Source organism: Anguilla rostrata, chromosome 4 (genome assembly GCF_018555375.3).
Source record: "Anguilla rostrata isolate EN2019 chromosome 4, ASM1855537v3, whole genome shotgun sequence".
Lineage (NCBI taxonomy): Eukaryota > Metazoa > Chordata > Actinopteri > Anguilliformes > Anguillidae > Anguilla > Anguilla rostrata.
Genome location: NC_057936.1, coordinates 21,103,071 through 21,117,043, shown reverse-complemented (window position 1 = coordinate 21,117,043; position 13,973 = coordinate 21,103,071). Strand labels below are relative to the sequence as shown.

Genomic DNA, 13,973 nt, shown 5'->3' with positions numbered 1-13,973 from the left:
GCCCGCGGGACCGGTACCAGGCTCGACGAAATGCTCGCGTGCAAATTAGGAAATCGCGCGAACTGGAAATGAGAGGGACGCAGACCTGACTCCGAGGCTGGAGATAACCCGCTGCCAGGCTTCCTGTGTCAATTCATTGTCATTTCCTCGTCCTAATGGCGAAGAATTGAGCGGAATTGCTTCCTTACGATTCTCTGCACAGATGGTTTGGCTGCTGCCACGCGCCGCATGCTAAATGTACTCTGCATTTACCTGGATACCACTGCTGGGCAAACAAACACGCTTGCTGGACCCTCTCAGGTCCATCTCCACATGCATTTTCCATCTCATTTCATTCCACTAAGCAAATCCATTTCCTTGAAACCTTTCACCTGGTGAATATACATCCCAAATATTAGCTCACTGCACTGCAGAGATTACCATAGCTCTGCCCTTCCCTCTAGCGATGAATGCTTATAAATAGATAGACACATAGATAAATAGATATAGATAGATACAGTAGATAGATAGATTGACCGATCGACAGACAGATAGATACTTTATCCAGTAGGAAATAATAGAAATTACAATCATCTGTTCACTGTCCTCCTCATACCAATGTCTAACAAGTATTGCATGAATGATCTGTCCCTCTCCCTCCCTCCCTCCCTCCCTCCCTCCGTCCCTCCGTCCCTCCCTCCTCCCCCGCAGGGTCCCAGTCTGGCATGCAGAACTACGGAGACCTAGGCGGAGCAATGACGACTCCCCTCGCCCCCGCCTACCAGGTGCAGCCCAACTCGCCCCACATGATGGCCCCCTACCCTCCGCCGCCCTCTTACTGCAACCACCCGCCCCCGCCGTACGAACAGGTGTTCCAGACCTCGGAGAAGAAGTAGGCGCGGGCTCCGCGGTCCCGCGAACAGAGACGCCATCGCGCGCCCCGCCCCAAGCACCCTCCCCGGTTTTCCTTTACGCGTGTGGTGACGTGCGCACGGCGCGGCCGGCCCCCAGTCAGGGACGAGGAAGAGGATGCTCGTGCTCCACGAGCTCCACGCGCAGGCCCTCCGCAGCGGGACCCCCCTGACCCCAGGGGGCGTGGTCGCCGGCGGGAAGACGTCACGTGACGGCTTGACGGACAGCCCTGATCTGAAGCCTGCGGCGCGGATTGCGTGCAGGAAAGCTGAGCTGTGTTCATGATCCACTCGTGTTCTCTCTCTGTCTGTCTCCCCGTCACCTTTCTGAAATTACATGTTACATGACCTGAGTAGAAACAACTGACTGGATGTAGTGATTTTCACCACAGTGAGTGACATTCTGGGTGACCAGTGGGACCTGTAGACTTGGTATAGGCTTTAGTGCCACGAGCACTGGACCGTTAAACCTCTTGAATTACTGAGCCGCGTGAGCGTGTATGTGTGTGTGTGTGTGTATGTGTGTTTGGCGAGGGTGGGGTGGGGGGGCTGTGGGTGCGGTGTACTTTTGTAAATACCAAGAGGATACAACAAGAGATTTCAACAACACTTGGTGTGGTTCAGAAGACAGCAGTTCAGCTGTACAAATCTTTATATGTCACAATGATGGTTGATAGGCTGTGCTTTTTTAATGTTCCTCTTACAAACCAGAACTGAGTGTCGACTGGGCCCAAGTGGCTCCAAAAGAAGAACTTCAGTATCTCCACCATCAGGCATCATGTCTAAAACTAAACACTAATTTGCAGATGTGGATACTCATAAAGCTGTTAGATGCCATTTGTGTAATTCTGCACAGTATATGGAAAATCAAAAGTGGTTACACTCACTTTAACGCACGCACCGTCCCTGTATAATATTGGGAGGTGGACAGCAGGACCAGAGTTACTTAGAAAATCTGCATAAAAGGGTGGAGGCCATCACAGTCAGGGAGGAGAAACTTATCGGAACTAGAAAACCATCTAATAAATGTAAGCCGGTTAAGAATTTAATGGTTCAAAGGGTTTTTCTGAAGACACTCACTTGCATTTGATTAATGAATTCCATCCGAAAGGTCATTGGGCATCTGACTTTGTAATCCACTCATGCTTAGAAAGAAATGTAAGATTATTCATAAACCCTCTCAGCGGGGATCTGGTAGTACTAAGCTAATTGCACAGCTCCCGTGAAGGCAAGAGAACTCATCTCGATTTATCACAACTGTTACGTTTGTTGAAATCTTTTTACAGAGGGTGGTAAATTTGACAGGCCCAATTTCATGCAGTATGTTAAGCACAGATAAAAAGCCCAGTGCCGAGATGTCTGTTAGAAGGGAAGCGCTTCCTGCTTTTTTTTACAGTGTCGGTGCGGAATAAAATTGAACGCTTTGAACTAAAACCCCGGCCTGAACCAGCATAAAAATAAATAAACCTACGTGTGATGATTCAACCTGAAAGATTCAATTAAAATCATTAATCTGCACGATCGTTAATGATCGTTAATCTTACTTCTGGAGACTCAGCACTCTCAGGCTGAATGTGATCCTGAAAATGATTCTCTCCAGGCTTCTGCACGCTTCAAATGAACTGCTGTTCAGAATGACGGAGAGCGTCTGAAAGCTCCTTTCCAACAGTCGAATTGGAAAGGAGCTTGTAACTTTCCGAAAATCGGAATTCCGAAGGCTATGCCCAGTTTCTGCAGCGATTGGCCAGGTGTGCAATGGGCAGGGTTGCAGGTGGTCTGCAAGTTCTCAAAAGTCGTTCGCCATCTGCTAGTGAAAATCAGAAGAAGAAGAAGCCCATGGAATGCTGTGTCTTTGGAACGCAGGACATTACAAAATCTGCTTTTTACACTAATTCATATGCGTTCTGATAAAATTAACTATTTTTGCCATAATATTGCAAACAACACAAATGTTCGACACCTAAAGAAGATTGGCTCAAAGAAACAGGAGTATTTATTTTGTTTTGGTTTAAGTCTGGATAAACACCCATCATAATCTTCAAAAAAAAGACAATGGAGTGTCCATGTTTATCTAATGTTGTCTGTTTTTTCCCACATTTTGGCTCTTTTTTCTCTGTAAATACAAAATCCTGCATTAACGGGGCCACTAATGACTCTAGTCCTGATTATAAACACCCAGAAATAGCTGAATTCATGAATGGAGATTGCACAGCAAACATAACCTCTCTCATTGCTAAGATGATTTCTTATGTCTATTTCCTGTTACCCCACCCCCTTTGTATGACAGACAGCTTCTCAGCCCACTTGGAGTTTAGCTACTTCAAAGATGGTATGAACAACACAGATAGCGTGTCAAACAAGCCAGTTTGTATGAAGCATGCTGAAGCCTTCATTCTCATGTTCAGTACCTCCCCACGAAAGCAAGTCATAGCAACATTTTACTTCTAGAGGACAAAAAAGTATCTTCAACCAATAAACAGTGTGTCTTGTTGTTCTACTTTTCATGAAGGAGAGATGAGTGGATTTCATTGGACATTTACCTTTAGTCTATCTCATCTTATATCTGAACATGCAACCGAACACAATTGCCACTTAATCATGAGCACAACAGTTGAGCTGCAGTCTTCTGTGAAACTGATTTAATTGAGCATGACTGAGGGCTGTCAAAATCCAACAACATGAATTATCTCTTTAAAATTCAAATTCAGATCATTAATTGAATTTAGGAGATTTCAGCAACTATGTTTGCATGCAGGTAATATTCTGAAGGCCTAAGAATTCAGAATCTTTGAATTATGAATTTGAACCAGTTGTTTGAAGTTTAATATTTCACTCATAGTTTCCAATATCCAGGATATTTTTTATAGAAACTGAAAAATAAAGCATTCTTAGTAACCGTCATACAAATATACAGCAGGACAGTTTTGGATTCAGTTCATGTTCAAACGCTTAAAACACAAACCTATTTGTTTTTATTTAGTTATCCTGCTAAATATTCTTAGTAATAATCCATGCAATTTGAGTGCTTACTACATCAGTACTAGTAACTGTACTAGTAACTGTATATACTTTTGTGTCCATAGTTGTTTGTAAGGTATGTGCATTCCAAATATATTATATGGAGAATATTTTGTTACAGAAACATTAACAGAATATCCCAAACCTTTATTTGGAGGCATCACGGTAAAACTGATATATTACGCTCATGGTCAGGTTTTTTTCATAGCCAGACCATATATGGAGTTATTGAACATACACATTAATACAGTAATTCTGTTTTGCATGTAAACATGGCCAACTTTTGAATGGAACCTACACTTACCAGACATATACTTTCAACAGTTGGCAACGGAATGCAAAACCAAACATTTCTTACCAAAAACAATATATAAAAATATCTTCATCTTGCCAAGTGCCAAGATAAGTTGATCAACACACATTGACATGGTGTATAACAGTCGAACAGCTACCGACTAGCTTATGTCCAACAAAATACGCCAATGTCAACAGCAATAACCTTAGTCGAACTTGTAAAAAAAAAAAAAACAAATGAGGAAACCTATCTTTTCTTCTTTGAAACAGTATCTCAGAATAATTTGTCATGGGTGTGTAGACTGAGTCTCGTATTGACAACCTGCAGATTGTTTATTGCAGGATACTTTGCACTTGTTCCTGTCGGCCTATTGAACTGGAGACTGAAACTCAGCAGCCCAGCTGTACAACGGCTTGCTGCAGAATGGATTCATTTCAGCCTACTGTTCAGTTATTGGTGTCGTGTTTTAATACCTGATCGTTTTGTGTCCTTTCCAGTGCAGAGACAATGGTAGATATGAAACAGGATGGGGGGAGGTGGAATTATGACATATTAAGTGTTACTGTATTCCTTTGGATGTTGTTGCCCATACATCTGGCTAATATAGTGCGTATATCAATTTACCATTTTAATCTATGCAATTTGGAGATTTCAGATGTAATTTGTAGCGCTAGTTAGGATCCGCTTTCACTGTTGGTGGGGTGATGTCATCTAATTATGTTATTAAAAAATGAGAATATTTCCTGATTATGTACTAAAATAATAAATTTCCCCTCTGTTAAGAACTATTGTTGATTCTTTTTCCCTCTTTACTCACAAGCAGATAAAGAGTATGTGAAAAAGGACCTCTGGCTTGTAGATTTATTTTCTTTATTACCTGTTTTTCTCCCAATATGGAATGAACAGTCACTCCTTCTGCCTCCCATGGTGGTGATACTGCACACCACGCAGTGCGTCTGCCAGCCAGCCAGGGCTGCCATGGTCTGGACCATATTCCCTTTGAGCAAAATAACAATCTTGTACAGGTGAACAAATTCTTTTGAACACAGGCTTACTTCATGAATTGTCTCGTTTTGATTTTAAAATCTGTGTCTCGGTTCAGACTTTAGCTATAGACAACTCTGTGTGTTTCCCTATAAATTTCGATGGAAAACCAAATGGTATTAGATTTTCTTAATTGGAATTTTAACACTTAAAAATAGTCCCGTTCCTAGCATACATGCAATTACAACCTTTGTTCATACTTCCAAAATGCCACTTACCCAAAAATATCTAGAAAAACAAAATATGCAGTGTATAAACTGATCAGGAAAACAGTTTTGCATTAAAACTGTGAAGTAACATGGTTTTAATTGCATTAAAATTCCTACTGGATGACTACTGGATGCATGTGGTAAATACAGTGTTCATATTAAATAGTTTGGCCTTAGACATTTGTTAACTGGATTTTATCAATTAAAAAATGTTAAATGTTACAAATAAGCCACAACACTGGTTATAGAAAAGGTGATTACATTGGATGGCATCTAAAAATATGTTATGAGAGTGTGTGCGTTTCAATCACTGAAAAATGTTTAAAGATTACAAAAATATACTATATATTTAATAAAAGGAATTAAAGCATTGTTAAAATGGCAAAAAGGACCACTGGAAATAATGTCAAATTAGATGTTTCTTATAATAGGATTATGTGATGTGAAATGGCCACCCCAACCTTTCAAACGGTCTTGCATTTTATTGAAAATGACATTTGTACAAAGCAGTTCAGACAGTAAAGTACAGACAATTTGTAGCAGTTTTTGTAACATTCATATTACCAAGGACATGAAAAAGAGAACACAAACGCACAGTTCTTACACTAGGTTATATCCAAGACAAAACAACATATAGTAGCAAGACCACTTCACAAGGAACACTATGTATCACTCCCCAGAAATGACATTTGTATTTGGCACTATAGGACATCAGTGTTGGTAGCTTTTTTTTTTGTTTTTTTGACAGCTATGTTTGTGCCCATATTGCATATAGTATCACATTTAAACTCAGAATGGCCTTTTCAACATGTCTTTAAAAATCATTTTCAATGAGTTGAATACATCTTATGAAAAATGACAGTTTATAAGCCCCATTATTAATGTGACCTCAATTCTAAGGATACCCAGGCTTTGGTACACAGCCGGTAAGTGCATCACAATACTGAATTCATCCGACGAAACATGCTAAAGCTTTCACTGAAACAACGCGCTGCCATTTCAGTCCAGCCATTTTGTATTCTTTTAGGATTTTTTTGGCTAACATTTCTTTATCCTCACAGACCCGACCTTGAAAGTAATGTGGGGTGAAACTCACCTGCCGGTTTGATTCTAGAGCAGTGAGCAGTTGGAGGAGATTCAGTTCAACAGATACTCTGGGCTGGGATTACAGGAGTTCACCTCATAGCTCAGAGCGCTACATGGCATCCACGGACGCGGACTCTTCCTTCTTATTGATACAGACCGCCTGTGTTTGAAAGGCCCAGAGCTCCTAATGCAGCCAACCAGCGAGGGCCACGCAAACACAAGACAGAAGAGCGGACATTTCATATCTGAGGGAAGACAAACAGCAGTCTGTGCTGTGCTGCCATTTAAATCCCCACACTAGTGATCCAGATATTACATTTGTGTATCAGTATTTTACTGGGAAGGCATAATGAGAAATACCATTTGTGCTTTAAACATTTCATGAATGATGGAGGCACAATCCACAAGCCCTTAATGGATTCGATTTATTCCCTAAATTGGCTTCCTCTAGATTGCAACTGCTGAGCGAAGAGACTTGAGCAAGTGTGAAATGGAAATCAAATAGAAAAGTTAAGATTTGAAACAAGTACTCTGATTTAAAGCTAAATTACTCTGAATTTTATACGGAAATGACACTAAATTCTCTGGCAAAACACTCATTAAAAAATGACACTACATACCAAATTATGAGCTGAAATAATTTCATAACCACAACCAGTAAAATTCAAGGACAATATCACCACATCATTAGGACGGATAAGTCCCCACTAAAAAAAAACTTCAAGATCTTTGCACTGAATGCAATGCATTTGAACAAATAAAATAAAAAAAACTTATCCTACCCCTAATACCAAATATAACACTTATCCAGCTAAAGAGACTGTCACAAAGTGTACTTGCATAAGCAACACCCAAAGTGTCATTTTACAGGAGAAATTTAATTATGGTTCATCAGCAAATGCATATTCTTTATTTGATGCAAAATGTACTTTGTGAATTCAAAGTAAATAAAAAAACTTAAATTAAATACTTAAGATTTTAAGTAAAACAATCCAGGATTCAATCAACCACACACACCACTCCATCATTACACTGTACTGGCAGGTGTACGGTTCTGAGTATAACCTGGATTTAATCCAAAATTATCCTTAAATTCAACTTACAAATTCAATTTGGTCACCAAACTCACCAAACTGTGAAGGAAAAAATCTGACCCTGCATGTATGTGCAAAACAAAATTAGGGAATTATATAAAAATTTAGGCCAAGCAAAGTACAAGCAGAAATGGTAGTTGAATGCAATGAGAGAGTGCTGATTGTGGTGTAAATGGCAGAGACATGTTGCTAAGCACTGGCTGCTAAGAAAGCTAAAACTGGACTCCCCTCTAAGGTTTGCAATGTATCCAACCACTTGCTTCTTGGAGATTAACTGACCAGCCTTTCAAGTGATGTGCATTTTTTTAAACATGAAAAATTAAGGTCAAAGGGAAAAACGAATCTTTGGTCACAGCTAGAGGTATATTAATTCCTCAAGACAGTGCCTTGTCAGGGTCCAGCTAAATTAAATTCAATATGTGAAGTTCACATCTTTTTATAGGATCTAAATGTAAATTTGATTAGAGTGGTCTTACATGATTTTACAATTAAATGGGGCCATTATAAATGATGTCCCAGAAAATCATTTTCATGGTACTCCAATTCTGAGAAAAATGAACTTTTTTCCTTTATCCAGCCCCAACGGACAGGATTCCTCTGTGTAATGTGGAGTGTGCTTGCTCAGCACAAGCAAAGAATATAAACAACATGAACATACTTAATAAATATCCTACAGGACCAGATCAAATCCTACTGTAAATCAAATTTCATCCTGGTGAAGACTGGCCTAATCCTAAAATAAACAAGACAAGATGGGGCACTACTGTCAAAAGTACTGAAATCAGAGGTTTGTGTCCTGCGAACGCTGTTCGAACGTTTCATTGATGCATCGCTTTCTGCTCTGCTGTTATATATAGACCCAATTATGTTGCCAACACCAGGGTGGCGAAAATAAGAGCGACATACATTAGCACTGTCAAAGCCCAAGGGGGAGCAGACCGGAGACATCGCGCGCCTCGGAAATCAATCACCTCCAATGTGCGAAGAAGCGGAATCCGCGCCATCCACTGGCTTCCCGTCGTTTCTTCAGCACACAAAGCAAAAACCTACGCTAGACGTTTTGAATAGCACTTGATTATGTGATTCGGACAATTGCGAGACCCGTGAGCGCGGCTTTTTTTGACGACGGAGAGTACTAAAGCATACACGTTAAGACAACTTGTTTAAACACGCATGCGTAAAATCCCACGTAACATCTAGGAACACAACAGAACAGAACAAAGAAAAGACTTGTAGATGTACATTCTTGAGCAATGTATGCAGTCGCTAGAATCAGAAAACCCACGCAATTTTCACAAACCTGCAGTGACATTTTTTCCCTCACAATCGCTGGGAATCAACTTTTCCCCCTAATGCTCTTTCGAGCATTTAATTTCCAAACATTGGTGAGCCGAGATGCACAATTCCACAGCCTATCCATGACATTCAGCATCTTCTTACTTGACTGGTAAATTTTTCTTTGCTTTCACAGTTTGCACACTTAGCAACCTATTAATAACTGGTACTCAGCCAACATTTGGCTTGCCACGTGAACTAGGCTGCCACATTAATAACATGTAGGCCTAAAGAATACAGCTGTATCACTGAAATATACGCGATGTCTACCCATTTCCAACGTGATGCATTCAGCAGACCATGAACCACACATACAGTTACTAATATATTTCACAGGAGCTCCCAGCTAGAATATTTCATGGATTTCGACTGAAATGAATTACAACAGGCGTTAAGTCAATATTTGAAATATACAAGCAGTGCAACAAATGCACTCTCAGCGATTCATTTCCTCACTAAAATGAAATTATTGAGAGAGCAGTTTTAATAAAAGTTCTTCTGTACAGTGAAGATGAGATCATACATAATTTAGTTGACTGTAGGCAACACAATGATATCGAGCTGCAGAGTCCAGGCGTAAAGTCGGCTCCTGGCTAAGCTAGCGGTAAAACGGCAAAATAATATCAGAGGTGAAGGCAGCCTGAGCTTCACTGAATAGTGAATGAACTTCATTGGAAGATGACACCACACTAACTTGACACTGTGGAGGTATATGAAATGCAGGGGTGTCCACCCGATGTAGCGGAAAGCTTTTGACCTAGCTCAGCACAAAAACACCCGACTTAACTGATGAAGGTCCTAATTGAGCAGAATGTTAATCTAATGATAGCTGAATCAGGTGGGTTTAGATGGGCTAAAAAAAAAAAAAAGGCTGGGCCCACACCAACCAATCTCAATCAAGATTCAACACCCCCGATTCTGTGGGTTCCTTCTAGGCTCTATAGCATTTATAGTGTATACAGAACAATCTCACACAAAACTGTCATCCCTGTACTTCTGCTTATTCTTTTGTACACAACAACAACAGCCATCACAACTTTTAATGCAGGAGACGGCTTTATTCCTTTGTGTAGGCAATGTCCTGAACTAACTCTGAAACCTTATTGCACAAAGCAAAATTGCCAAACTTCATCTTTACATTCCAAAAAAGCTCCTTGACAATTCAGTGCTCTGCAGCATTCTTGTTTTGAAGAAAAATGCGGACTTGAGAATTTTGTTTGCTCTCTGCAAGTAATTTCTGAGGGTTTACTGATTTTCAAGTGCTTTTCTTCCACACTGGTCTCCCAAATTACTTTCAGCCAGATGTTCAGTGGAAACTGCCACCTATTCTGTTTTAACCATTTCCCACTCGAGAACTACTCTGACTGCCAAGAGCTTTTATGAATACGGGCCACTAACCGCTCAATCAGACAGACACACCAGCCACGAGTAAGAACCCCTGCCCTCTGATTTTCATGCATATTTTGCACGCACTTTGGATGAACAATCACACAGGCCTGAAGAACTGAGCGGGCTGCTCTCAACTGATTACAGCCTTCCCCAAAGCAGACACTGGGAAGAATTTCTATCCAGCAACAAGCTGTTACACTGTGTATGATGTGTTGTGCTTGAAGCACTTTGGGGATTTCAAAGTGCCTAGCAGAGTTTACATTCGCACACAAATGACATCCTGCACGAACACATTTGGTAAACTAATTCCACTTCCAATTTGGAGAACAGGTGAAAATGTGTCAAAACTACGCATGATCGCACACGTTGTGCGTCTTGCTAGGAAAGCAGATTCGCAGATAATGTGAGGAGGAGGAAAGCTGGGGATTTTGTGATGACTTTATGGCAGGTTTTCAATCAACATTTGTTCGACTGACAAATAAAAGCAAGACATTTTTTCCCCTCAAAGATTAGTGAGTTTAACAATCAGTAAAATGACTTATCTGAACTGAGCGTGTGAAGAACATGTAAATTAATACATTAATTAGATTACATTAATAATGTAAATACAGACCTGTGACTCCTCTAATTAACATTTCACCAGGTTGGGATGAGCCCGAACAAATCACACCACACCCAGGAAATATGCCAAACATGTCATTTACCCATTGGCTGTTTTTTTTCTTCTTCTTTTCATTCCTTCTTTCCGGTCTCTAATCAGTGAACCAATGTAAAAGAACAGAAAGAATGATGCACACTAGAAACGCACGTTAGAAGGTCTTTTTTGTGTTCTTTGACGCTGTTGAGACATTTAGATTTTGCTATAGCTGAACGCGGGCACATTCTGTCACTAACATGTCCTGCCATCCCCATGCAGAGACAGACAACAGTGACATAGGTAACGGGGGGTAACGGCATTACACAAAACACTGAGAAAGGGGGAGGGACACAGAGGCGAAGTGGGTGTGGCCAGAACAGGAACACTGCATTTTCTGGAAGCATGCAAGGGCAAGGTCCACGATCTACGCTTGGGGAAAAGGGGGTTATGGTGTGAGTGTGAGTTGGGGGGAGGGCAGGGTGGCGGTTTCAAAGCTGGGTATGCAGACTCACAGAGGTGTTAAAGAGTTATAGGCTGAAGGCTTGTTTTTAGAGTCCGTTTCTGCAGGGAGCTCCAAGCCAGGGTCAGAGGCACTGTGCTGTCCAGAAGGAGCTCTGTCACTCAAATCAAAGTCCCGCCCAGTCGTCCACGCTCCCCTCACACTTCCCGTGGAACAGAGTCAGGGTTCCCCGCGAGCGCAGGTCAAAGGTGAAACGCAGGGAAGCGGGACTTCTCCGGCTCGGCCAGATCTGAGAGATAATGAATGGCCCCGGCCATGCCTGCGAACGGAAGCAGAGAGATGACGTCAGCGTCGTCTGGAATGGCTCAGCTTCGCAGTGAGTTCACCATTTCTGAAGGGAACATTTTATAATAGGCTCTCAAAGAAAACATGTTCTTGCTCCAGGCACTGTGACAAAATACTCCAAAAAAAAAAAAAAATTCAAAAATAAAATCAAACTCACCAAAATGAACAAAGAATCCCTTCTTGCCGATTTGTACCTTTTGTGCAATTTAAATGGACATTTCTGAGCACAAACTTCGCTCAATTTTGCTATTTTTGAAAAAAAAAAGAAAGCGAAGAAACCGTGCCCCCGTGGGCTGGCGCTATTCGCTAGGCGCTAACATGAAGCAATCAACGCCATCGCACTGCAGACTCGCAGCACGCAGACGGGGCTGCCACACGCAGGCGGGGCTCGGTGTGCGTTCCGCCCCCGCCCCGGCGCTAACAGATGCCTGTGTGCGGGTTACCCAGGGACTCTTCTCCTGGGGCCACGGTACAGGTGTGAGGAAAGAGTCTCACCTGCCCGTCAGCGGGAGCGCTCAACCGCACAGCGGAGGCGCTGACCAATCACAGGCCACGACTCCACCCGGGCGCAGGAGGCAGCCCGTTTCCCTGGCAACAGCGAGTGAGATTCTCCCCCTCACCCCCCCCCCCTCATACCTCAGCGGGGGGAGAGAACCAGGCAGGCGACCTATCGGAATGGAAACGCTCCCACTCGAGCCACCCGCTCGCGATGTCTAACCCCTCATCAGCGCGGCGTGCTTCGCTGTAGGTCACTGCTAAAATCCCACCCCGAGGCGCTGCCCCTATGAGAAGAGGCGGCCTCTGAGGCGCTGGCGGTTACCGCCAGTTTCTCCCGCAGAGGCCGCCTCTAACCGCTCGTCTAACGGAACGAGCCGCTAGCGAACAGCGGCCGGAAGCACCGGCGTACTCCGTGACGTACCGCTTCCGCCGCCGCACGGCTGTTTACCGCTGTCTGCGCGAGTCGGACGGCACGGGCGGCTCGAATTATTTACGCATTACCAACGCTGCCTTCCGGATCTCCCGCTCCTCGTTCCCCGGCCCCCTCCACACGGGACGCAGGCTTCATTTGCACAGGAACAGTAAAACACAAACAGGCAGCTCCTTCAGAAATACTTCCATTGTAAATGGGCTCGGCTACAACGCGCTTCCAATTTGTAGTTCGTTTCGTTTTTATCATTATTACCGTCTGAGCGGAGAGCGCAGCTGAACGGAGACGGGAACAGAAGGAGCTTTAACGGGCGCGGGTAAGAGGCGGAGCCGTCCTGGGATGGGCTCGGCCCGCTCTGTGGCGGTAATGGGCGGAGGCCGCCGCGCGGACGCGGAGGAGAGCGCCGCGCGGACGGTCTCTGCCGACGTCTTTGCCGGGAAGGGGAGCGGCGCACTGACCTTCGAACAGAGAGTACGGCCTGTCAGGGATGCGGCATCCGTGCGTCCCGTAGTCCAAGCACCACTCGGCAAACTGCAAGAAAAAAGAGGTGGAAAGCAGACTCCGTCATCTGCGCCATCGTTACCCAGAGTCCTGCGCCGATGGGCCGTTTACAGGAGAGAGAGACCCGGCCAAAGAGCGCTTCTCTCGAGCCCATTTAGCTGGGTGATTACCTTCAAACTCTTGATTGTCCGTGTATGCGTGAGTGTTTGTGTGTGTGTGTGTGTGTGTGTGTGCATGGGTGTGGGGCGTGGTAAGTTTTGGCTGCGCCTTTGACAATGAGGGCAAACAGACTGTTCGTTCGGTAGCCAGCTCCCTGCTGAACTAGGGCACGCTCAACACATGGACAGCCTGTACGCGTCGGGAAATTTCCCATGAGCCAACAGGCCGGGTGTGGGACGCTCGGCTGCAACAGGGTCATTATCCACAGCCACTCCATCCAAGCATCTCCCGAACTCTGCACTGGAAATACCCTTCTATAAATAGGAGCAGGTGATACAGAAATCCATCTCCACAGCTATGACTTCTATGTGAGAGCTTCATAAAAATGGCCGCCGCTAATTATCTGTATTCCGGTGGGTAATGTAGTCATTAAATCTTCAGGGACAGGCTGAAAAGTACAAGTGAATTTTGCCTCTGCAAGGCCAGCTTCATTTCTCTGAGGGCGTGGAAGAAAGATTCACTATGCCCCCCCCCCCACCCCACCCTAAAATCTGACTGGCCCTCATTGACACACACCTGCCCC

General features: G+C 43.5%; 2 protein-coding genes across 4 annotated transcripts in view; one reads left to right on the top strand and one right to left on the bottom strand.

Annotated features, from left to right (window-relative positions):
* The window catches only part of LOC135252792 (WW domain binding protein VOPP1-like), a 58,999-nt gene extending 54,008 nt beyond the window's left edge, over positions 1 to 4,991 (top strand). The window contains exon 5 of the mRNA XM_064331300.1: positions 691 to 4,991. Coding sequence (XP_064187370.1) covers positions 691 to 875 — 185 coding nt within the window. The 3' untranslated portion in view covers positions 876 to 4,991. The remainder of the gene's footprint in view (positions 1 to 690) is intronic.
* A 927-nt stretch (positions 4,992 to 5,918) lies between these two features.
* lancl2 (LanC lantibiotic synthetase component C-like 2 (bacterial)) overlaps positions 5,919 to 13,973 on the bottom strand; it is a 41,066-nt gene continuing 33,011 nt past the window's right edge. For all 3 annotated transcript variants that reach the window (XM_064331297.1, XM_064331298.1, XM_064331299.1), the window contains 2 exons: positions 13,189 to 13,261; positions 5,919 to 11,776 (listed from right to left, as the gene is read on the bottom strand). In XM_064331297.1, the coding sequence (XP_064187367.1) occupies positions 11,700 to 11,776; positions 13,189 to 13,261 (150 nt within the window). In that variant the 3' untranslated portion in view covers positions 5,919 to 11,699. The remainder of the gene's footprint in view (positions 11,777 to 13,188; positions 13,262 to 13,973) is intronic.